The sequence below is a fragment of the Gobio gobio genome (genome assembly GCF_949357685.1).
Source record: "Gobio gobio genome assembly, chromosome: 4".
Taxonomy (NCBI): Eukaryota; Metazoa; Chordata; class Actinopteri; order Cypriniformes; family Gobionidae; genus Gobio; species Gobio gobio.
Genome location: NC_137100.1, coordinates 51,242,138 through 51,267,044, shown reverse-complemented (window position 1 = coordinate 51,267,044; position 24,907 = coordinate 51,242,138). Strand labels below are relative to the sequence as shown.

Below are 24,907 nucleotides of genomic sequence, written 5' to 3'. Positions count from 1 at the left end.
AAAAATGTAAAGGTTTATTCGCCTGAACAAATATAGTTAATATTACAGTTAACATACTAAGCCTTTTTGAACACAAACACATAATTTTTTATTTTTATAACAATAAAAACACTATCATTTTGTAGCTTAAATATTCTAATGTGCCCTAAATTAGATAATTAAAACACATTGTATCTATTCTGAAATGACGTGAGCTCTGAACTCTGACCTTTCCGGTGGATTTGACCCCTTTAAAGATACAGAAATAAACAATGGCCCAGGCCAGGACTAGGAGGCCAAAGAGTTCCCAGCGAATCCCTCCAGCGTGCTCAATCCCTCTGGTCATTTCTAGGACCTTATGACTAAAAAAGAAAAACACAGAACACATTGCAATTGGATGGATGGATGAAACTTTTCAAAATTTTCCATTTCCATTACAGGAAATGAAGAGTCCCCCAATACAGTGACATTACATACACAATTATAATCAACCTCTGACAATTCTCACCAAATATGGCATAAACCAATTAAATCTGTCACTCACTCAAAGAACTGTTGACTGGCTGATTGCAGATGTGTGGCATTGCCAGGAAAACCAGTGGAACAGTTGCCAACTGCATTCCACGTGTTATTGCAGGATTGCCATGGCAAAGAGGGGCTGAATGAATTAAGCAGGTAGTAGAGAGCCCAGGTCATGAGCACGTTGTAGTAAGTGCATAGCACATAAGAAATCACCACCGTGGCAAGCCCCACACCTGAGGACAGACAAAGAAACAGTGAGACACCAGAAAACGGCAGAGTTTCATGTCACCTTATCCGAGTCATATTGGAACAGCACTTAGGGCTCTTCAGAGGCTCTGAAATAATTAGTTTAAAAAAAGAATAAAACCGTTGACCTCCAGACGTAAATTTTTAGGTTGACGCACAAGTTTCAAAAGAATAGACAAAGCAAATATTCATGACAGATGTTTTCATTTCACTTTAGGTCAAGTTATATTAAGAGAACTCTTATCTGACAACATATCTAAACATACGCTAAGAAAAGAAAACCCAGTTTCTCATTATTCTTTTGTTATCCTTTCTGAGTGAATATGTTGGTGGTTGGCCAAGACACCAGGGGTTTCTTATGGCTCCAGAGACCTTGTGCAAGAGGTTCTGGGAGAAGTGTATTTTTTGTATTATTATTGAGGATTGCATGAATAAATCCAGTGAGGCTGTTCAGTGTTATGTTGTAGCTCAGATTTCAAAAGACTTCAGCAACACACAATCCTGCAGAACTAAAACATGTGCTTACATGTGATCCCGATTGAATTGATATTGCGGGGTATTAAATGTGTTGTTGGAACAAGTCGTCTCATAATCTTGATTTTATGAAAAACTTAAGCTTCAAATAGCTTTTTACCACTTACTTGTAGCTTACACCAATGGTTCTTAACTGGTTTTACAGTATCAATTGGTGACCCAAATTGTACAAAAACGTATATAAAAACTTGTTAAAAACAAACTTCTGCATAGGCCAAAATGTGACCCTGGACCACAAAACCAGTCATAAGTTGCACAGGTATATTTGTGGCAATAGCCAACAATACATTGCATGGGTCAAAATTATAAATTTTTCTTTTATGCCAAAAATCATTAGGATATTAAGTAAAGATCATGTTCCATGAAGATATTTTGAAAATGTCCTGCAGTAAATATATGAAAAAAAAATATAATTAGCAGTAATATGTATTGCTAAGGACTTCATTTGGACAACTTTAAAGGCGATTTTCTCAATATTTTGATTTGTTTGCACCCTCAGATTCCAGAATTTCAAATAGTTGTATCTCTGCCAAATATTGTCCTATCCTAAAAAACCATACATCAATGCAAAGCTTACAATTTCAAAACATTGACCCTTATGACTGGTTTTGTGGTCCAGGGTCACAAATATATCAGGCCAAACCACTTGTGTTAGGCACAATCAGAACTGTATTCTTTTATGCTGCCAAATTGGATGAGGGGATGCTACGCAACCTGTCCACGTAAGTATCTGCCTTTCATGAAGTGACTGATGCAAAAAAATATCATAATGTTAAAGGCTGTGCATGCAATTAAACTCGAACAACAAAAGCTGAGAACCACTGGCTTACACAATAGTATTTCTTTCTTAAAGCTGCTGTCCGTAACTTTTTTTGTGTTCAATATTTACAATAAATATTGAATAATAATAATTATATAATGAGAATATACAACATGAATCCATTTTCCAAACCGTGCTTTTGTCTTACCCTGAATCATTATGGTACACTTATAATTAGTGTTTATATTGGGACTATTTCAGACCAGACTGGTAGGAACCGCTGCGGAGGAGCACAGTCCCTGCGTGACTCACCATAGCCATAAACAGAGAAAAGTAGCTCTGGCTGCAATGTTCTTCCGCAAAACGCATGCAGTTCTGTTTATTAACCGCTAGAGAGCAAAAAGTTACGGACTGCAGCTTTAATGATTTCATGTTAATTGCATCCTGAAAAAACAGAGAAATAGGACTCTTAGCACGCCATACAATATGTTTTTCTTTATAAAGGGATTCAATGGCCAGGGCTAAACTTAATACACTTCACTGAAATTCTGAACAGACTTGCTTCCAGCGTTTTTGATTCATTACTTCCAAACTGTAATCAGAATTTAATCTCATATTAGCCTGAAGTGAAACAGAATTTGATTTAGAAACTGGATATGAACATCAGGAAGATGTTTAAGAATTAAGTGTTGAATAATAACAAAAACATTCCTCAAAGACCCGTCCAGTCATCAACAGAGTTCTTCAAATAAGCTTTTACCATTAAAAAAAAACCTGTACAGAGACAGGGAAAAAATGCTATATTAGCTATTCTTAGTGATATGTTTAAGATTTACTTGCCAAAACAAACAGTTCTGAATTCAATATTGACAATATAGTCTATTCTGCATGACCTAGATATCTTGTAACTCAAATCAACATGGTAGGAGGGTGACAATGCAAAGATCACAGATTTTTTTTCACCATGTTTTGATGCCAGCTTTAAATCCTTGGATTAGCTTTCATCACTCTCTGTGGATCTTGGCATTGTTTTGTGTCCTATTCCCACTGCCTAAATGGAATGTTCATTAGTTGTTTCAGGTCTGAATAGTAGAAGGCACTGAAAACAGGAATGTTGTTGTTGGCACATTCTGTGGAGCCCGTTCAGGTCATGTTGAGCATTTTGTTCTCCTGAACTTGAGCCTAAATTATTCCACTGCTTAACAATAATATAGACCAGAGGCATTATGGGATTATTGGATGTTCTACTTGAAATCCAGAATTAACAGTCAAACTGACCGAGATCCACTGCATGTAACAATAGTGTAAACGTTGTGTTAAACTTGAAGTTATTAAAAGGTTTATATGCATTTCTAATTGAGAACAAGTTTGTTTGAGAACAAGTTTGAACTTAAAATACCATCACATATTATTAACACTACTTGACGCGTAAATATGTATTATCTTTCAGAGTAAATAACCCCTAAATCCATACTGTTATTATCTTATGGACAACAGCTAGGCCCCAAATATTATAAGTGCACAATGCAAAGTTTAAATTGTGTAAACAGGAAATCCAATTAAGTAGTCTATAAATTATTTTAATATGGTTAAAATATTGGCATATATTAGCATGTTAAATCCTAAGCATGAAATGCTCTATGGGCAAAGTAGTAATAACATTAGCTGTATCAATCCACAGCCTAAGAAAATGCTCCACTCTTCTACACAATGGTAACCCAGTGTAATTTAAAATTGTTCTAATATTCCCAACACAACTGAACATTAAACACTATCAAGTATCCCCCTTTGCTCATCTTGCTCAAAAACATATTAAATAACATTTGCATGCTGGGAATTACAGTTTCAGCAAAAATCACTTTCGAGTACTTGACTGGTTCACATTCGCCCAAAATAATTGAATCTAGTAGATTGCACATTATAGAGAATTCCATTAATCGAAAGCAAAGAAATCAAGTTTAGAAGAGAAACGCAACTGTATTGCATAAATCGCAAATAATATAATTGAGTAAATTGGACAATAGGGTTTTTTTCAGTGTCGTGCATAAACGAACCCATATAGAATTCATCCTCTCCCAGGTACCACATGAAATCCTAGCACCAGTTCCACATTTTTTGTATCACATTAGTGCTGTATAACTGGACATAAATGCCTGCACACACACTCTCGTTTTCCTGTTTAGTGCACAGTAAGTCATTCCAATGTTTTGTTCTAAATGAGCAGAGTGTTAGCATTTTGACCTTGGGAACCTTGTTATATCATGCAACCCTGATGTCAACAATGGTTGAAGGCTAACCCATTAGAAAACTCCAGGGACAGAAGGGATACTTAGGTACCAAGATAGAACCCATTAATAAAAGTCCGAAAGATATTACAAAAGTAAAAGGAGGGGAGTTATTATAGAGAAGAGCCACTGAATAGCCCATTACTCACTTTTTCTGGTGGATCGTCAGAAACATCAAAAAGAATGTGACATAAGAGTACATTTCAGTCAATAGAATATACATAAAGAACTACCTACTTCAGTCCCTCTGCTAGCAAGGAGCCGTAATCGGCTGAAATGAGCCCTATATCAAGGGACGGACCCAAAAGATTTGACCGGGTAGACTATCTCTGTCTTTGAGGAGAGAAGCCTTTAGTTAGCAGGTGAAAGAGTCAAATTTAAAAATAAAAAAAGGAAAATGAAATAAAACCAAATGATGAACAGTGATGGCTGACCTTGATGTTGACACTCACTTTAGTCACAAATATGTTGCTCTCCATTTACAGAATTTAATTGTTGAACTTTTATTTTTATTGAATTAAAATTGTATTTTATATTTATATAGTATACAACAATTATAATATACATATATAATTACATTAATATTTTCAATACTTTTGTAATATTTTATGAAATATAACAATAATAATTTAACTAATTTATTTATTTCCTCTATTTATTATCAGTAATAAATATTCTCAAGAAGTAATTATGTTGTTTTCACTCATGTTTTCATAAAAGTAAGAGTTCAAATATAAAGACAATTGATTCAGGTACAGAACACAGGAGATCAGCCATCACCGGATCATCAGATATGAAATGCCATAGATACAGGTCCACACATTTTTACAGGGAAAATCCAACACAAGGGTGAGAAGATAAGCTTTGCACTCGGTATCCATCGGTATCCATGCTTGAACTGCCATGCAGAGAGATGGGTTGATTCACTAAACATAGTCCAGCAAAATGATAACGGGTTATTGACATGATGTGCATAATTTTGTGTCCATTTTGTTTAAAGCTGTAATTGGAAAACTTTTGTACTTGTATGTTCTCAAATCTGTCAAGATGGCACAACAGCAAACATGGGTCTTTTATTATGAAGGTAAAAGGTAATAACAGTAAGCATGATAATGCATCATCCAGAGGGAAAACTGATAAAAGTAGATACTTTCAAGTATGGGACACTTTACACTTTCCATGTCAAGAGGTGCAACCAATGTAACTAGGATTTTTTTTTTTTTTTGTATTAAAAAAAAATATTTGTATGAACTTTGTTAGCATAGGCAAAAGCTAAAACAGGCATCCAAGTAGAAGCCTGTTCAATGTAAGTTGCAAAAGTCAGGTGGTGCAATGGCAATAAATGCCCCAATATGATACAAAAAAAAACATTATTTAAGCTAAATGAAAAACAAATTTTAGCAAAAATTGTCTATTATTAGTTTAAAAAAAAATAATTATTGTTCTAAAATGTTAGTTTCAAGTGAAATATATTACACTTTCAATAATTTTCATTAAAATCTTTTAAATAATAAATGCCACTATCGTATCAAGTAAATGGGTCACACTTTATATTAGTATATATTATACTACTATTTACTTACATACAAACATGTTAGGTATGATGTACTTGCTAATGTTGTTTTGCAAAACACTTGTGCTGCTATTGAAGTGGGATATGGGTAAGATTAGGGACAGGTTTGCTGGTATGGGTAAATTTAAGGGTGGGTTAAGGGGTAAGGGAAGGGTCAACAGTGTATTTACAGATATCATCAACGATTTATCACATGTATTTGAAAAAATTAAGTACAATGTAAAATCATCTATGTACACAATAAGTGCATTGTATCAAATTGTTAATCTAAATGTTAGTACATAGTAGTTAAAGACATTTAATATAAAGTGGAATTGAAAACAGATCCGGCTGCAAGAGAAGCATGACTTTTTTTTACAGTGTATCTAACCAATCTATTGCACTGTAGCCTATTCCAGTTTCTATGTTCCGAATGTAATGTCATGATTTATTCTGCTTTTGATCAATTTACTGCTTTACCTTTGTTGACAGTAAAAATTAACAATAGAAACAAATAGAGGCCTGTTCCATAAAGTGCACTAAGAAAATTGGGGATTACAGCCCAAATCTTATCTTACTTGATTTAAAACAAATCAGTCGTGGTTAAATGGTTCCATAAAGGATCATTTAAGTTCAAGAAATCCCACTAATTTAACCCAAGCTCAATGAGACAAGATCATTTGATGTGCAAGCTACTCTTAAGCAGATCTAAAGGTCGATCATGGATCAAATCAATCCACCATGGCAAACAGCATATTTTGTGCTGCTTAATGTGCTTGAGACGTGGTGCTTTCCTCAGTGCATAACATACATTTCACAGGTATATGCTCCATCTGTAAATGTTAGAAAGTCATGCCAATCTTTCCATTTTGCCGTCATGAGTGGACAAGGCTTATGCAAGTAAGTCTCCTCTAAACTTCACAGTGAACGAGCGCTGCTGCACGCCAAACTGAGCGCAATAGAATAGGAGCTCAATTATTCTCACAAAATATACAATTCTTTATAGAGATATAACTTGTATTAAAGTGGAAGAGATGACTTGCGTTCCACGCTACACTGAGGCGCTACAGTGATCTGTCACGTCACATTTAGGAGCGTCAAAACACCACTTATTGTTTGAATTTCGTGATAAAATGGACAGAATTTGAAAGTTGACACTTGTTTCTTAAGTAACAAAGCACAGTGCTTTTTGCGATTATTGGATGAGCAGTGCGCTACAAATGATGTTTAGGGTAGGGAAAAACCGCAGACCTGGCAACCCTGGCTTGAACTACGAACCCTGCTTTAATGTCACTATTTTTTAACTGTTAATGCGCTATTGTATTGTCTCGTTACGTTAACTTGCCCTAAATTCAACATTTATATTTATTCATTTTGCAGACGCTTTTAGGGCTGCACGATTCTTGCTAAAATGTGAATCACGATTTTTCTCCATGGGAATTGAGATCACGATTCTCTTACACGATTCTCATTTTTTCTTATACTTTTAAAAAAAATGAATCAATTTTAAATAAAAGTAATTATTTACAATTAAATTAAAATGTAGAAACAACAAATGTAGACAGACTAGATGTAAATATATGCTTATTACTGTTTATTTCTATTTTTATGATTATTTAATATCTTGCCTTGTGGAGAGAGGGTTTTTGTTGTCTTATTTCGTTGTTTCATTTTGTTTTTGCGTTTTTGTAAAAAATGAAAACTATAAATAAAATATTTTTAAAAAAATGTTATAAGAAAATGCTTAACATGGCTTAATGTACTAAGACAGTGTTACAGACATCCCAACCTGAAAAAAGTCATTTCAGGGAGGTACGCCCCCCCATAAAAAAAAAAAAAAAACCTGAAAGGAGGAAAAGTATCCCGAATTTCACCACAGAACATGACTTTACTTGTATATTATAATATAATATATCATTAATATATAATTTCTATAGGCCTATGCAATTATTTGTAAAAAAAAAAAAAATTGTAAAATTATGTAGATCACTTTTACTATTTACATAAGCTGCTTAAAGGGTTAGTTCACCCAAAAATGAAAATTCTGTCATTAATTACTCACCCTTATGTCGTTCGAGACCCGTAAGACCTCCGTTCATATTCGGAACACAAATGAAGATATTTTTGTTGAAAGCTGATGGCTGAGAAAGGCTTCAGAGGCCTCCATTGGCATTCAGTACACTTATACTCCCAAGACCGATAAAAGGCACTTAAAATGTCGTTACAAAGTCCATCTCACCACAGTGACTCTACAATAATCTTACGATGCGACGACAATAGTTTTTGTGCGCAAAAAAAAATCAAAATAACACCTTTATCCAGCTTGTTATTGCCTTCCGCGTGTGCCTCCACGACGCATGCGCGAGAATATGACGTAGCGCCGGGGTTCGGGATTCCATGAAATGCACACTCTAACCCCATGGAAAAAGGTGTTATTTTGATTTTTTTAGCGCACAAAAACTATTGTCGTCGCATCGTAAGATTATTGTAGAGTCACTGTGGTGAGATGGACTTTGTAACGATGTTTTGAGTGCCTTTTATCCGTCTTGGGAGTATAAGTGTACTGAATGCCAATGGAGGCCAATCTGAAGCCTTTCTCAGCCATCAGCTTTCAACAAAAATATCTTCATTTGTGTTCCGAATATGAACGGAGGTCTTACGGGTCTCGAACGACGTGAGGGTGAGTAATTAATGACAGAATTTTCATTTTTGGGTGAACTAACCCTTTATAGTATTTATGTAAACTGCTTTTATTTATATTTCATTGCAACTTTAAACAGGTCTAAGGAGTTTGTTGTTTTCAGCAGCATGATCTGAGGGAAATACACGGAAGTGAATCGCCAACATTAAGAAATGAGATCGCATTTATGTTTGAATCGAGATCGTGATTTTTTTTCGATTAATCGTGCAGCCCAAGATTTTATCCAAAGCGACTTACAAATGAGGAATACAGCAAGCGATTCATCTACAAGAGGCAGACAAACACGAGAAGTGCTCTAAATACAAAGTTTCAGACATTGCTTAGCCTTAGAGTATTATAAGATATAATAGGGAGTGATTAAAAGAAAGTCAAAGACATGATATATTTTCTTCACACACACACACACACACACACACACACACACACACACACACACACACACACACACACACACATGTTGGGTTTTCATGTTTTATGGGGACTTTCCATAGGCGTAATGGTTTTTATACTGTACATACCGTATATTCTATCCCCCTACACTGCCCCTACCCCTAAACCTAACCCTCACAGGAGACATTCTGCAATTTTACATTTTCAAAAAACATCACTTAGTCTGATTTATAAGATGTTTTCCTCATGGGGACCTAAAAATGTCCCCACAAGGATGAGAATTTCGGATATTGCTATCTTTGTGGGGACATTTTGTCCCCATAACGTGATGATTACCAGTCCACACACACACACACACACACACACACACACACACACACACACACACACACACACACACACACACACACACACACACACACACACACACACACACACACACACACACACACACACACACACACACACACACACACACACACACACACACACACACACACACACACACACACACACACACACACACACACACACACAGTACGAGTTGCAGTCAGACATGTTTTTCCGCACCCTTTTGATTGACAAGACACCATCGGCCCTGATCATCGGCCGATAGTGAAAATTATTGCTTTTACCGATAACAATTATTGGCCGATACATTGGTGCATCTCTAATATATTTAAACATTTGATCATTTACAATATACAATTAGTAATTGGCAATATGCAATATAAACGATAGAAAATTGGCCTACGATAGAGATTTGCATGTTGATGACGCAATCTACCCGCGAAATTTAGAGCCACGAGCTGATTGTGCATTGTGGCTGCAATGCATCAACGTATTCGTCATCTTGAGAAAACATGGCTGAAAGCAAAATGGAGGAGCTGGTGAAATAGACCGGTACAAACATCCATTATTTGGACTTCCGACGAGCAGCAGCAAACTATACTCTGTAGAGTGTGTGGGGCAACAGTTCCGACTAAGAGAGGCATATAATAATTGCCTAATACTGGAAGTATTTCTCTAATTCACAGTATATGTTCCTTTATTAAACACAAAAAGTGTCTCAAGTACTACGTTTTGGACATTACCCAGAGCATCATACGTTAGGGTAGGGAAGGAGTAGAGCACTATAGAAGGAAAATAAGGAAAAGGATTTTTTTTTATTTTTAAGATGAGGTTAAGTGCTCACGGAAGAGGTGCGTTTTCAGTTTTTATTAAAAATATCTGTGCATTACTCAAAATATTTTTTTTTGCCTAATACTGAAAGTATTGTCAATACAGTGTCTGCTCCTTAAGTAAAAAGACAACAGTATTTCCTGTTCTCTGCATCTTGTTGGCATTTAAGAACGTCTCGGTTACGTATGTAACCCTCGTTCCCTGAAGGAGGGAACGGAGACGTACGTCGGAACTGACCGACGAATTGGGATCTATTTTCAGAGACCAATCTACTTCGAGTGTATAGAAACGAGCCAATAAACATTGGCATGCGGTTCACGCACCGCCCCGCAGCGCGGGTATAAAACACGGACGTGAACAACGCATACCGCTTTTACAACTGAGGAGCCGAGATGTGACTCGGGCCTGCAGCTGAAGCACAGCACCTGGCGATGGGACGTACGTCTCCGTTCCCTCCTTCAGGGAACGAGGGTTACATACGTAACCGAGACGTTCCCTTTCAGTCGGTCACGTTCGACGTACGTCGGAACTGACCGACGAATTGGGATCCCTACAAAAACGCCAGGGTGCTGGCCCTTCCAGCGCCCTGCTCAAGCTCACTGGGTGCTCCTAGTTGGAGCAGCAGACAGGGTTTAAGCAAGGAGGTCCGACACTGCTGTTTCTGCAAGACCCACTCAGCGTGACTATTGGATAACGCTGGGAAAGCGTGCCCGTCTCGGGAGATGGTACGCTGCGGAGCCACGTCCACCGGAGGAGGAGGGTGGAAAATACTCATACGGACTAACCTATCTGGGTAGTAACAACATATGGCAGTCTCTGGGGTGGTTCCAACCTGGTTCCAGGGGGGAAAGAAGACCGCCAGAGACGACAGAGCGGGCTCTGTCAAGGGAAAGACACGGGGCTATCCGAGTAGGGTAGCAGGTACCGTGGAAATACACATATGGGGTCACCGTGAGGGAACCGCTACATATGGACCCAGCCTAACACACACGTTCCACAAGCATACGGGTGCAGGCCTGGTGTCAGATGGCCGCCACGTCTTGACACCGAAGGGGTGACGGAGGAGCTCGACAGGGTTCACCATTTCTGGGGAACACAACTGGAGAAAAAATAACGCACGTATCCGGCCATAGGCGGGAGTGGCGTAGCAAGCCGACACAGGAACGGGCACTTCGCGTTTACCGGCAGTTGGAGGCGAGTACACGGGAAGAAACCGGCTCCACACGGAGGCTATAGAATCTAGCGAACGTGTTAGGTGTCGCCCAGCCCGCAGCTCTACAGATGTCTGTCAGCGAGGCACCTTGAGTCAGCGCCCAGGAGGAGGCAACACTCCTTGTGGAGTGCGCTCGCAACCAGAACGGGCAAGGCACGTCTTGCGATTGGTACGCTAAGACTATAGCATCCACTATCCAGTGGGCTAACCTCTGCTTGGAGACAGCCTTTCCCTTCTGCTGGCCTCCGTAACAGACGAAGAGCTGCTCTGAGGTCCTAAAGCTTTGTGTCCGGTCAACGTAAGCGCGAAGAGCGCGGACGAGACATAAAGCCAGGGCTGGGTCTGCTTCCTCCGAGGGCAGCGCTTGCAGGTTCACCACCTGGTCCCGAAAGGGAGTGGTAGGAACCTTGGGCACGTATCCGGGCCGGGGTCTCAGGATGACGTGAGAGTTACCGGGCCCGAATTCTAGGCACGATTCGTTGACCGAAAGCACATGCAGGTCCCCCACCCTCTTGATTGAGGCCAATGCAGTCAGGAGTACCGTCTTCATAGACAGGATTTTTAACTCAACGGACTGCAAAGGCTCAAAAGGAGGGCCCTGAAGTGCTCTGAGCACCAGGGCTAAGTCCCAAGAGGGTAGCGAGATAGAACGAGGAGGATTTAGTCTCCTCGCACCCCTGAGGAACCTGACGATTAAGTCATGCTTCCCTAAGGATTTACCTTCCACTACATCGTGATACGCCGCTATTGCTGCGACGTACACTTTCAGGGTGGAGGGAGACAGCCTTCACTCCAACCCATCTTGTAGGAAAGAAAGCACAACATTAATCGAACACTTCCGGGGGTCTTCGCGGTGAGAAGAACACCAGTCAACGAACAGGTTCCACTTCAGGGCATAGAGGCGCCTTGTAGAGGGGGCTCTAGCTGAAGTGATGGTGTCTACCACTGCCTGTGGCAGGCCACCTAGAACCTCCGCGTCCCGTCCAGGGACCAGACATGGAGTTTCCAGAGGTCTGGACGCGGGTGCCATAGAGTGCCCCCTCCCTGAGAAAGAAGGTCCTTCCTCAGGGGAATCGGCCAGGGTGGGGCTGTCGCGAGGAGAGTAAGTTCGGCGAACCAGGTCCGGTTGGGCCAGTAGGGCGCAACTAGCAAGACCTGCTCCTCGTCCTCCCTGACCTTGCACAGAGTCTGTGCTAAAAGGCTCACTGGGGGAAACGCATATTTGCGTAGGTCCCGGGGCCAGCTGTGCGCCAGTGCATCTGTGCCAAGGGTACCCCCGTTCAGGGAATAGTACCACTGGCAATGGGACGAGTCCGGAGTGGCAAACAGGTCTACCTGTGCGGCTCCGAAAAGGTCCCATATCAGCTGGACACTCCGGGGGTGGAGTCGCCACTCTCCCGGAAGTGGACACTGACGAGAGAGCTTGTCGGCTGTCTGGTTCAGCGCACCAGGGATGTGAATGGCACGAAGCAACCTCAGATGCTTCTGACTCCACAGGAGGAGGTGGCGGGCGAATTGGAGCATGCGACGGGAGCGCAGACCACCCTGACGGTTGATGTACGCAACGGCCGCAGTGCTGTCCGTGCGGACCAGTACGTGTTTGTGCTGAAGCAGCTTCTTGAAGCGACTTAGCACAAGACGTACCGCCATTAACTCCAGGTAATTGATATGCCAATGCAGCTGGGGCCCCGTCCACAGACCCGAGACTGCATGCCCGTTGTACGTGGCCCCCCAACCCGAGGCTGAGGCATCTGTGAATACCACAACATGCCTGGACACCTGTCTTAAGGGCACTCCGGCCCGTAAGAACGAGGGGTCGGACCAAGGGTTGAAGGTTTGGCGACAGTACGGGGTAACTGGGACCCGATACTGGCCGCTCTGCCACGCCCACCTCGGGACTCGGTCGTGTAGCCAGCGCTGAAGGGGTCTCATATGAAGCAATCCGAGCGGCGTTACCGCGGCTGCAGATGCCATATGCCCCAGGAGCCTCTGAAAGAATTTCAGTGGGACCGCCGTCCTGCTCTTGAATGTATTCAAGCAGTTCAACACTGACTGGACTCGTTCCTCTGTGAGGCGCGCAGTCCGATTGACCGAATCCAGCTCCATGCCGAGATAAGAGATCCTCTGCGTGGGACAGAGTTTGCTCTTCTCTCGGTTGACCCGAAGGCCCAACAGGCTGAGGTGACGGAGCACCAGGTCCCTGTGTTCGCACAACTGCTCCCGAGACTGGGTGAGTATAAGCCAGTCGTCAAGATAGTTGAGAATGCGAACGCCGCGTTCTCGGAGTGGAACAATGGCTGCCTCCGCGACTTTCGTAAAGACGCGGGGCGACAGGGACAGCCCGAAGGGCAAGACTTTGTACTGATATGCCTTCCCCTCGAACGCAAAGCGTAGGAACGGTCTGTGTCGAGGAAGGATAGAGACATGAAAGTACGCGTCCTTCAGGTCGATCGCTGCAAACCAATCTTGGGGACGGATGCATTCGAAGATGCGTTTCTGCGTTAACATTTTGAACGGAAGTCTGTGCAGGGCCCGATTCAAAACGCGCAGATCCAAGATTGGCCGTAACCCACCCCCTTTCTTGGGTACAATGAAGTAGGGGCTGTAGAACCCCGACCTCATATCGGCTGGAGGAACCGGCTCGACCGCGCCCTTCGCCAGTAGGACATCGATCTCCGCCCGCAATACATGGGCATCGCTGCTCCGCACTGAGGTGAACAGGATGCCCTTGTATTTGGGGGGCCGGTGCGCGAACTGAATCGCGTAACCGAGTCTGATGGTACGGATGAGCCAGCGAGACAGCCCCGGGAGCTCTAGCCAGGCTCCCAGAAACTGAGCAAGCGGGACCAACGGCACCACAGACGTACCCGGGGTGAGGCAGCGAGGTGGAATGTTCAGACCTGACTCGGACGGCCCGGAGGCGACCCGGAGAAGGGTCTGAACATTCCGAGGTGGGGCAGTGTGTGGGAGAGAAGGCCCGGGGGCGTCCTCTAGCCTCACACTGCCCCCTGGCGAGAAGAGGGGAAGACTGGAGTGGCAAGGCCCGGGGGCGTCGCGCACAACGATCTTGGCCCTCTTGGGGCCCAGGGACATAGGAAACTGCTCTTTTATTGACAATGTGGGTACCACTGAGCTCCGAGGAGCTAGTGGCAGAGATGTTATGTTGTTGGCCCCCCGGGGGGGAGGAGTGCGGACACCATCTCCCTCCGAGCAGATCCATCCGTCCCTGGGCTGCCCGTCTCAGGGCCGCTTACCCTTACGTTTACCGGCAGATTTAGCGGGGCCCTGAGCGGGTTGGGCGGCCCCCTTGCGTCCGGCGCCCTGCTTCCCGGGTGGAGGCTGCTGCTTGGGTTTAGCAGGGGCGGAGGCGGACGAAGGAGGACGCCCTCGGCGACGAGCAGGAGGAGGCGCTGGACCCGGCGGAGGGGTGAAGGCAGCAGCGGTCCGCCGGGGCAGGATGTTCTTGATCGCCTCCGTCTGCTTCTGGGCCACCGAGAACTGTTGGGCGAAGCTCTCGATGGCGTCGCCGAAGAGGCCGGCCTGACTGACAGGGGCGTCGAAGAACCGCACTTTGTCGGTTTCGCGCATATCAGCCAGGTTCAGCCACAGGTGGCGTTCCTGGACCACCATAGTGGACATCGCCCGACCCAGGGAGCGGGCAGCGACTTTCGTCGCCCGGAGGGCGAGGTCCGTCGCTGTCCGCAGTTCCTGCATGATCCCTGGGTCGGCACTACCCTCGTGCATCTCCTTGAGCGCTTTGGCCTGGTAGACCTGCAGGAGCGCCATGGCATGCAGCGATGATGCGGCTTCCCCGCAGGCAGCGTAAGACTTGCCCAGTAACCCGGACGAGAACTTACACGCCCGGGAGGGGAGACGCGGGGCATTCCGCCAGTCGACCGCGGCCCTGGGACACAGTTGCATCACCACGGCGCGCTCGACCAGTCGATCGATGGCGGGCGCTGTAGGGCGCCGACCACGACTTCGTGAGCTCCTGATGCACCTCCGGGAAGAATGGCACTGGGGCGGGGCGCTGAGAACCAGCACGGGCCGCCCCGAGATACCAATCATCCAACCGCGAGGGTTCGGGACACGGTGGAGGGTTCCACTCGAGCCCGACACTCGCGGCGACCCGGGAGAGCATAGCCGTAAGCTCTGGATCCGGCTCGGACAACGCTGCCACACCCGAAGGGGGCAACGCAGCCGGGTCGTCATCTCCAGAACCCATTAGCTCATCCTCCGATGCAGCCAGCGAAATCATATCCTCAGCCGGAGCCCCAAAGGAAACGGCCGGCCCCCCGTGGGAAGAACCAGCGCGCTCCTCCGAAAGCTCCACCGGCGCAGTGGAGGGTGGGAGGGGCCCAAGGGGTTTTTGGCCCGTCGGGGAAGCCCTGACCGTCACCCTCAGATCTCCACCAAAGGCATCCGCCAAAGTAGCAGCCCTCTGCTTTGCAGCGGGAGGACCGCTAGATCGGGAGATGCGCATTGGGACTCCACCCCGTTTGAGGTATTCGAGCCTAGATCTAAGCACTGCGATGGTCATGTTCCCGCAATGGGAACATGAGTCATTCACGAACGCTGCCTCAGCGTGTTGAACGCCCAAACACGTGAGACAACGATCATGACCGTCAACTGGGGACAGAAAACGACGGCTTTACGTTTGTTCCTTGTCAGACTGTATGAACATGATCCCCGCTGTAAGCCATGTCACACTGTAAGATCTAAGTTGTCATTAATGTCAGACTGTACGATAGCCAAGGCGCGCTAAAAACGGACGCATGCAAGAAAACTTGTCCGGAGTTTTATATCATCAATCAATGACACATTCGGTGACAGTGAGCTGCATACACGCGGGATTGAAATGGTGGCTACAAAGAAATCTCTAGCGCTCATTTTGGTCATAGTTTGTCTTGAAAAACGAAGATAATTTGACGGTCGTCCTAGGAGAAATCACACTGCAGGATTGTGTGCCAAATCTTCTGACACTGCCAGAATTTCGTGGTAAAATTTGATCGCAGCGGTCATTAATCGGCTGCCGGTGAACATGTCAAACTAACGATCAAAGACTTCAGATTTTAGCCAAGGATCAGAGGAATCTTTTAGGATTTGCTAATTTGTCTCAGATGGCCAAATCGTGGCCAAAATCGCACAGTGTGCGCCCGCCTTTAGCCTGACAGTTAGTCTGCCTTGGACCAGGTTGGTTTCCCAGCATAAGTTGCCAGAGTGACTGAGCGTGCGCAATGTTAAATTTGCTTTATGGAACCAAATCAACTGACAATGACTCAGACTAACCGAAAATAAGCCTGGCGTATTTGGTAAACTTGTTTTATGGAACAAGCCTCTGTCTGGACATAAATAAATCACTGATAAAGCAAAAAATGCAACAAGGTGCACAGCAGGCAAAGCCATCCAGAGATTTTACAAGGATTATATCTTTATATAACTTATTTCTAGAAAAACTAAAATTCTTTAAACTCATTTGATGCCAAATCATAATTCAACAGACAACAGTTCAACAGCACGCCATTAGTTTGACTGAAATGCCAGATCAATAAGACTTCCCATTTGCTGTACTATGTTTGGATGGTAGAATAAAACCCAGGAGATGTGAGTGATTGGGACACATGGGCCACTCACCTTTGAAGAGGGGACATATTTTAGCCAGAGCGTGGACTGGCCCCAGGTGAGTGTACTGCCCAACAGCGAACTCCATGAACAGCAGTGGGATACCACAGAGAAACAACATGATGAAGTAGGGAATCAAGAAAGCACCTGGAACATGTGAAAGATTGGAAAACAAAACATGAGGCAAGATGAAATTATTATAAATAATGAAAATAAATGAATGATTAAATATTCTTTAAATAAAACTGACACTGTTTTTAATAAATATGTTGTATTGCTTCAGTGGTCACAAATGTATTATTTTTGTCTTCATAAATTCGGGATAGTATATTGACAATGGTCACAGTCCTTTAATTCAATTTTCTTGCAACTCATGTTAATGCAAATTTAACATGAAAAGAGGAAGTGGCTTTCAGGAGGGCAAGATGATTTATTGAAATGCTCTGTAGATGAAAAGGCCATAAATCTATTCCCTCTGATTAAAAAAAAAAAGAGAGGAAATTTTACAAAAAAAATCAAGAACCTGAGGTTGTGAATGGTTTTACTGTCTATGAAAACACAGGTGCAAAAAGCTAACATTCATCTGGACATTATGGATGTGCGATGCACACACTAAAAGAGCTATGTGGTTTTATACAAACATGAAAAAACGGGAGGCAGAATTATCTGCTGTGAACTTTGTGACAGCTGTCCTATAAAATTAACGGTTGATGAATATTCATGAAAACAACAACCCATTCTAAGTCAGTTAATATGATTTAAGTCAATGATTAACAATGGAAAAGGGGTCAAAAGAACAACATAAACTTGTAGAAACGCAAAGATGAAACAAAATCTGGCGTGAGAAAACAAGAGGCATAGGCCTATCCAATGGCACAAACTCCTCGGTTACATCTACGGTTACATCTTATAGTTAAACAACTGCCACAAAATTAGCTTTCAATAAATAATCTAAATATAGATCAAATAAACATAATATAATGGTCATAAAAATATCGTTTGAAGTGCAAACTACTTAGAAAAATAATCTCTGTATTTATTTCTACAAAGATTTAGATTTTTACTTTACTCTACCAAGAAAGGTGGTAGAACAGTAAGTAAAAGGTATTATAAGACTAATTTCAACATAAGTGTAGCCTACACAATTTAATCATTATATTAAAATAAGCCATTTCAAATATCATGTTTGATTCATGCCTATCAAGTAATTACCTAGGCTTTACTCTATTTGACATGACCACAAAAGTGCCTTTTCATAAAAAGGTCAGAGTTCTATGATTATATAATGACCTTGGCATACAAAAGGGGTCCTCTCGGTGTTACGTTATTTTGTCACATGACAACAAAATGGCTTCCTGCATGGTTATGTTGGTTGCCTACATTGACTTTTTTAGAAAGTACAAGTTTTTTTTTCTTTTTTTTCCAGATATTAGACTAATATTCTATACAAAATAGCCACGACGTTTTCCATATTTTAGTCTCAGTAATATAATTGGTCATCTCTGGACACTCAAAATGCTCGTAGCTATTCGTATTGTTAACTGTAAATTATAATTCATGTTCTAGAGAAACCCATTCTGTTTACCATGGTAAATTAAGACAAAGATGAGCTAGACACGAGCGTGGCTAAGCACTCTGGTGATTGCTGAGAGGAGCAGCAAGAGTCTTCACTCACCTCCTCCGCTCCTGTAGCACAGGTACGGAAAGCGCCAGACGTTCCCCAGACCCACCGCATACCCGATAGTGGCGAGCACAAACTCCAGACGTCGACCCCACGTTTCTCTTGGTTCCGTTATCTGGTGTTCAGCCTTTGCCAGCCTCATGGCTTCAGCATTGCCTGGTGTCATCTTAGCGAGATCTACCTCCTCCTCTCCAGGCTGCTGCAATGCATACTTAGATGTGCTCGTAGTCGTGTTCTCAGCTCCAACTCCCATCATTACAAAACGTTTACAGCGCAATTTTTTTATTAGGCTATTAGCGCTTAAAATGTAAATATTAGCGCATTAAAAAGAGCTATTTTAAGGCAAAGAAGGATGCATCAGATCAGTCATTCAAAACGAATTAGCTTGACACTGTTACAATATGCCGGTATTACAAATTTCACTATCACCGCTCTGTAGCCTACTATTACAAGAAATGAATGGTGCAGCATATATTTGGCTAACTAAATCTACCCTTATAAAAAACGAGATCCCGCATCCTCTTTTAACTGTTCCGAATACATAATATGCACTAGTTGTTGCTTATATAGCTCAGTTACACAAGACCAGCCCCTTAAAGTATAGTTTCCTATGTTACATAGCTGTCTCCATTCTGACTTCCTTCGGCTCCGCCCATTGAGGGACGTCAGGCGGCTGTTTATATATAATATTCATTGCTGGTGGATGTGGACAATTTAATTAGAAGGACAACAAATGTTATATATAAATTAAATAATGTTGATATATGTATATATTATTTAAATGAAATAATAATAATGTAATTTGACTTTTATTGAACAACTTTTTATTATTTTGGGGAAATTTCATATAGGCTACAAGAAGAATGAAATGGTCAGGATCAAAGCCACATTTTGTTCATTTTCTTCAGGAGACTATAAGGACTATTGCACCAGTTTGGGGAACATTGTCAATAAAAAAAAAAGCAAGGTAGACGTGTCATATTTTTTAATGAATAGCCTATGCTAGCTATATAACGCTATTCATTGCTCACGTGCGAATTTAAAATCGAGTCAAATTGGTTTGTTTACTTCGTGCACAATTAATGTAACCTGTATTACCGAATTGAAACATTATACATATTGTAATAAAAGGTTTTAAACTTGATAACGTTTGATTGATATTAAAAAGGGATCGTTTGGCGCTACACTGGAATACAAATTTTAAGGATTATAGATTGAGCATATTGTTGACCAGTATTTCAGTAATTTAATTTAGCAACCTAAAGGTTTAAGTTTACACGTAACATCTTCCCTTTCACGCAATCGAGTAAATGCACTTAGCCCTATAGGATTGTATTGCCGACTCATCATGAGTTGCAGAAATGGGAAAAAGAGAGGGGCGGTACCATTAGTCAAATGACAGGGGAAAAGGCGGGATTTTAAAGTCAGCCCGCCTTTAACCGCATTCATTAATAAGGGAAATAGTAAGGCTAAGGCTTTTGTTTAGATCAGTACATTATATTCTAAACAAACAGATCAATCCCCACATTGTTTTTTTAACAGGTTTTAAAGTCTTGCCGCAAGCTACATAAATTTATTGCATGAGGACTTACTGTATCATAATTCTTCCAAAATAGTTTATAGCCTAGCCTACTTAATGCTTCAGTGGTAAAATTGCTTTTTTTTTTTTTATCCTGGTTTTGAATATAGCCCTACTAAATCATACTGGGTTTTGTTTCTAAGTGATTTCTAAGCTACCAGTGAGTGTTTCCTTTAACAGCCATTATAAGTGGTCTGGTCATCATAAGTTGACTTGGTTGTTAAGTGTTCAGAGCGTGGCAAAAAAAATAGGGTCAGTTGTTCTGAAACTCTATGCTTCTGGTGTGCTCAGCCCAGTTCTGATTATGTGGGCATTGTGCCTGCTTTAACCTATGGGCGGAAAAATGAAAATGCACAAGTTATAGCCTACTCGTGTATACATTTGTGCAACAGGTCTCAGCATGTAGATTTGCACATATGAAGGATTTTCAGGGGGTTGTATGTGTATATGCACATCTGTCTCTCTTGTGACATGAACAATCCAGTTTGTCAGTTCCTTAGTGATGGTCTTAAAGTGCAGTGGAAACACAAGCAATCTGTATATTGTCCTATTCTGAGTTCCAGACCTCTGAGAAAGCATTGACCTGTTTCATAGGACAATGGATAATCTATGGAAAATGGATATTATCATCCCCATTTCAGCAATCTCATTCTGACTTTCAATCTGTGAGCGAAGGGTAGCAAACCAGAAAAGCCACTTGACCTTTCAGACACATTAACTCTTTTTACATTTAGTCAAATACACTGGGAGGGGTTTGTGTGCTACATGAACAGAGTGGATATGGTGCTCAAATTCTTAGTTTAACAATGTAGAAAGGTGCAGTAGAAGGCGTCATCATGAATGCATTCACCCAATGACTTAGGAAAAATGAAATTATTTAGGCATGCATTTACTTTTCTAAGAAGAATGCTTTCAGTTCTAGGTTCACATCACATGAGCGCCCTCTACTGCTCAAATGGCTGCTTCTCTCAAATAGAAAAACTCCTCTGACTAGAATCCAATTAAATCAGTAAATACAAAAAATTAAATGAGTTACTACCTCAAACTCTATGTATTGTACATAACAATGCTGTAGTGTTATATTAAAGGCTGCTGTCGGCCACAAGCCACGCCGTACACACCCTATACCAGGGGTTTTCAAACTGGAGTCCGGGGACCCCCAGGGGCCGCAAGAGAGTGACAGGGGGTCCGTGGAAAAGTCTACAAAAAAAACTATAAACAAAAATTTTTATAAAAATAATAATTAGATTAAAATAAATGAGTATAAATTAGATCTAAATAAATAAATAAAATATTAGTTTGTTATTAATCATCAAAATTTTATAAATTGTATATAATATATATAATAACTATTAGATTAAAATTAAATAAATAAGAAATAATAATGCATTACTACATGCAGAACAAAATACATAATAATGTAAATGAAACTAGTTTTAGATTATTATTTAGATTATTAGAATTTTTTGTTTATAAATTGAGTGTTGATAAAAGAAAGATGCCTTTTAAATTTTAGGATGGGGGTCCCTCACAAAGGGATGATCATATTTGGGGGTCCGTGGCATCTAAAAGATTGAAAACCCCTGCCCTATACCGCACTTGAACCAGCGAGGTACTCTTCTGCTCCCCTTCTCCCATGTCACCATTACACAGGGGGTGGAGCATGGATGGAGCCTTCCCATATTGAACATTTAATAAAAGTTCTCCAACGCCAAATTAATAAAATACAACGTTAACATTAACACATCCTTATCTGTAACCCAGCAACATTTTGAACACACTACAATACATAAAATTGAGCAGACCTTACAATTATTTAACAAAGTTTTACTTGGTTCTGTTATTAAAATTCGCAGAGCGACTAAGTACTATACTAAATTGGAATATGAGATGTTCTAGTTTCATGAGAAAATGAGTGTTAGAGATTAAAAAAGAGAGCGACCTCAAAAGGATGAACAAATGAAAATAGGATACATTTGCATAACTTTGAACATTTATTACCAGTTTTTTGATCCTTTGAATTTGAGTAATCCGCACTCTAACAATCAAAAGATACAAAAGGCACCGTTGGAGGATTCTCAGAATGCTACACTGGCCGAACCCTTTTGAGGGCGCCTCAAATATTCTATTGTGTACTTACAGTAAGTGACAGTGTTCATTCATTGTCCATCGAATCGTCATTTTCAGTGTGTTTTTTCCCTCTGAAACAAGATTCACTCAGTGTTGCCAAATAAGAAACAAGCAAATGGTGCTTTTTCTTAACCAGTTTTAATACACTATGGCCTGATTTCACAGACAGGGCTTAGATTAAACCAGGATTAGGCTTTAGTTTAGCTAGGACATTTAAGTAGCTTTTTTAAACGTGCCTTAAAAAAAACATTACTTGTGTGTATCTTGAGACAAAACAATGGCACCTGCATAATTTGAGATATGTCAGTGCGAGCTGTTTTCGGTTAAAACAGCTCAAACATGCATTTTAGTCTGGGACTAGGTTTAAGCCTCGTCTGTGAAACCGGGTGAATATGGCAAAATACGACACCCCTTTCTTACTAGCAGGTTTAGTATTACAGTAATTCCAGTAAAAATAAATCTTAATACTATGCAATACGCATACAAAAATATGGTATGAAAGAACTTCACTGGCCTGCACAAGTCCACACCAGTCCCAGCAAAAACTTGTGCACAAGGACATTATCATGTTGGAACAGAACATTTGAAATAGAAAATCCTCTTTAAGATGTTAAACAAAGTTAAAAACGTACATTCTCTAGAATAGTGAATATTCTAATAGATTAAATCATCGGTGAATACATTCTCTTTTTGAAGTGTGTGTGGCAGTGTTGTAGTCAAGACCACCCAATCCGACACCAAGTCGAGACCAAGACCAATGTGTTTTGAGACCAAGACCAAGACCAAGGCAGGGGAGACTGAGTCAAGACCAAGACCAGATCAGCACTCTTTAAATTCATCTGATCTGAGAAAGATCTGAGAAACAACTTATTTTTAATCAATATATATAATTAGAATAAGACACTAGCTGTTACCAATCAAAATAAATCATTAACAACAAAATTCATCTTTGAACTGCAGAGGTGGTAAAGAAGATGCATTTGAATTGGTAAATTACAAATGCACAAATAATGTTGAGAATAATGTTTTTTTTTAACATTATTGAATGTTTGTATAAAAGCAATATCATGTTTGCAGTCATGCTCAAATGTGTGAAAACAGCTCTCTTGCTGTGATATTGTTTAATTATATCTTGCTATAATATAAAAATCCAGATCTCACACAAATACTTTTTTGCAACAATATCTTGAATTTTGTGTGCATTTGTGTTACTTTTGGGTAACATTTTTGACAATCCCTCATTGATTTCTGAACCAGCACAATAAATAAATCAAATTAGAAATAAGTTATTGATTACATCTGAAGCAGTACGTTTCACATCCAACTACATTAATGCTGTTAATAAATAAATCAGACAATGCACCGGGAATTTAGTAATATCCCAGCAGTTGTGGTCTTGACCGGTCTTGAAACAAAATCTGAGACAAGACCGAGTACAAAATGTAGTCGAGACCGAGACGAGACCAAGGCTATGTTCAAAATGGCATACTATCATACTACTCTTGCTATGTCTTCAGTATCCAGTATGTATACAGTGCATAGTATGCGAATTTTCAGTATGCATGGAATTCCTGGATTACCTAAACTGGAGGCGGGGATTAATTATAAATGTAACACAAACGTAACTTTAGCACGTATTAGCACGTAAATTGTACTTCTCTTCGGCAAGTTTCCAATCAAGTGAAATCAAGTTTATAATATAAAATTTTATAATACATATTTTTATTATTAGTATTGGTATTAATAATATATCAAAGCTAGAGTATATTGTTACCTGAACCCTTAAAATGATCTGACCTAATGTAGTCCGTTTGATTCAATCATGTCAAACCTACGTTACCACATTAAGCACATTTTTATGTCAACATTTTTTCAGTGTACATTTTTTTGTTGAGCAAATAAAATTTCATTAAAAAATCTACAGATTTTTAGTAAAAAACAAGGTTTCATTTCACAGAATCAACTTGACTTTACACCAACAAACATTTTATGGGTATTTTTATGGGTTAGATCAAGACCGTTGGTGAGGACAGTCGAAAGGTAAGACATTTTCACTCAGGTTTCCACATAAAAAAGAATGGTTGGCACATTTATTTTTAAGGTAACATCCTGCACAGCTGTGTTGAATTAATGTTCAATGTTTGCCATGTGACAACACTGTAGCATACTACTCTGAAACTGTAGCGTACTGTTTGTTGCATTTTGTATACAATTTAACACACTATTCTTTAAAACAAATAGTAGGCAGTATGCACTGTGTACTGGGCAGTAAGGTAGTGTGCCATTTTGAACAGCCCAAGACCTTCAAAAAAATTGTTTTACTGGCATTCCAGCGTATGACGTAGGACGTTCCGGTGAGAATATGCTCTTGTGAGAACCAAGTTTTGTTTTGCTCTATCCTCCGTGCTCCCGCGTTCGTCACCAGAACTTATGCTACAGCTGCGTCCTGCGTCATACGATAGAACGCCAGTCTCTTGTGAACGCGCGTACGACAGTTAGCGGAAGTTAGAGATTACAGTTTGTAAAGTTTT

General features: G+C 41.2%; 1 protein-coding gene across 1 annotated transcript in view; it reads right to left on the bottom strand.

The window, feature by feature from the left end:
* The window catches only part of LOC307125438 (sodium- and chloride-dependent GABA transporter ine), a gene marked incomplete at its 5' end in the record, with an annotated part of 38,064 nt that extends 19,144 nt beyond the window's left edge, over positions 1-18,920 (bottom strand). Inside the window, 4 exons of the mRNA XM_079815287.1 lie at positions 190-341; positions 524-734; positions 16,999-17,133; positions 18,662-18,920. Coding sequence (XP_079671413.1) covers positions 190-341; positions 524-734; positions 16,999-17,133; positions 18,662-18,920 — 757 coding nt within the window. The remainder of the gene's footprint in view (positions 1-189; positions 342-523; positions 735-16,998; positions 17,134-18,661) is intronic.
* Between the last annotated feature and the right edge of the window lie 5,987 nt (positions 18,921-24,907).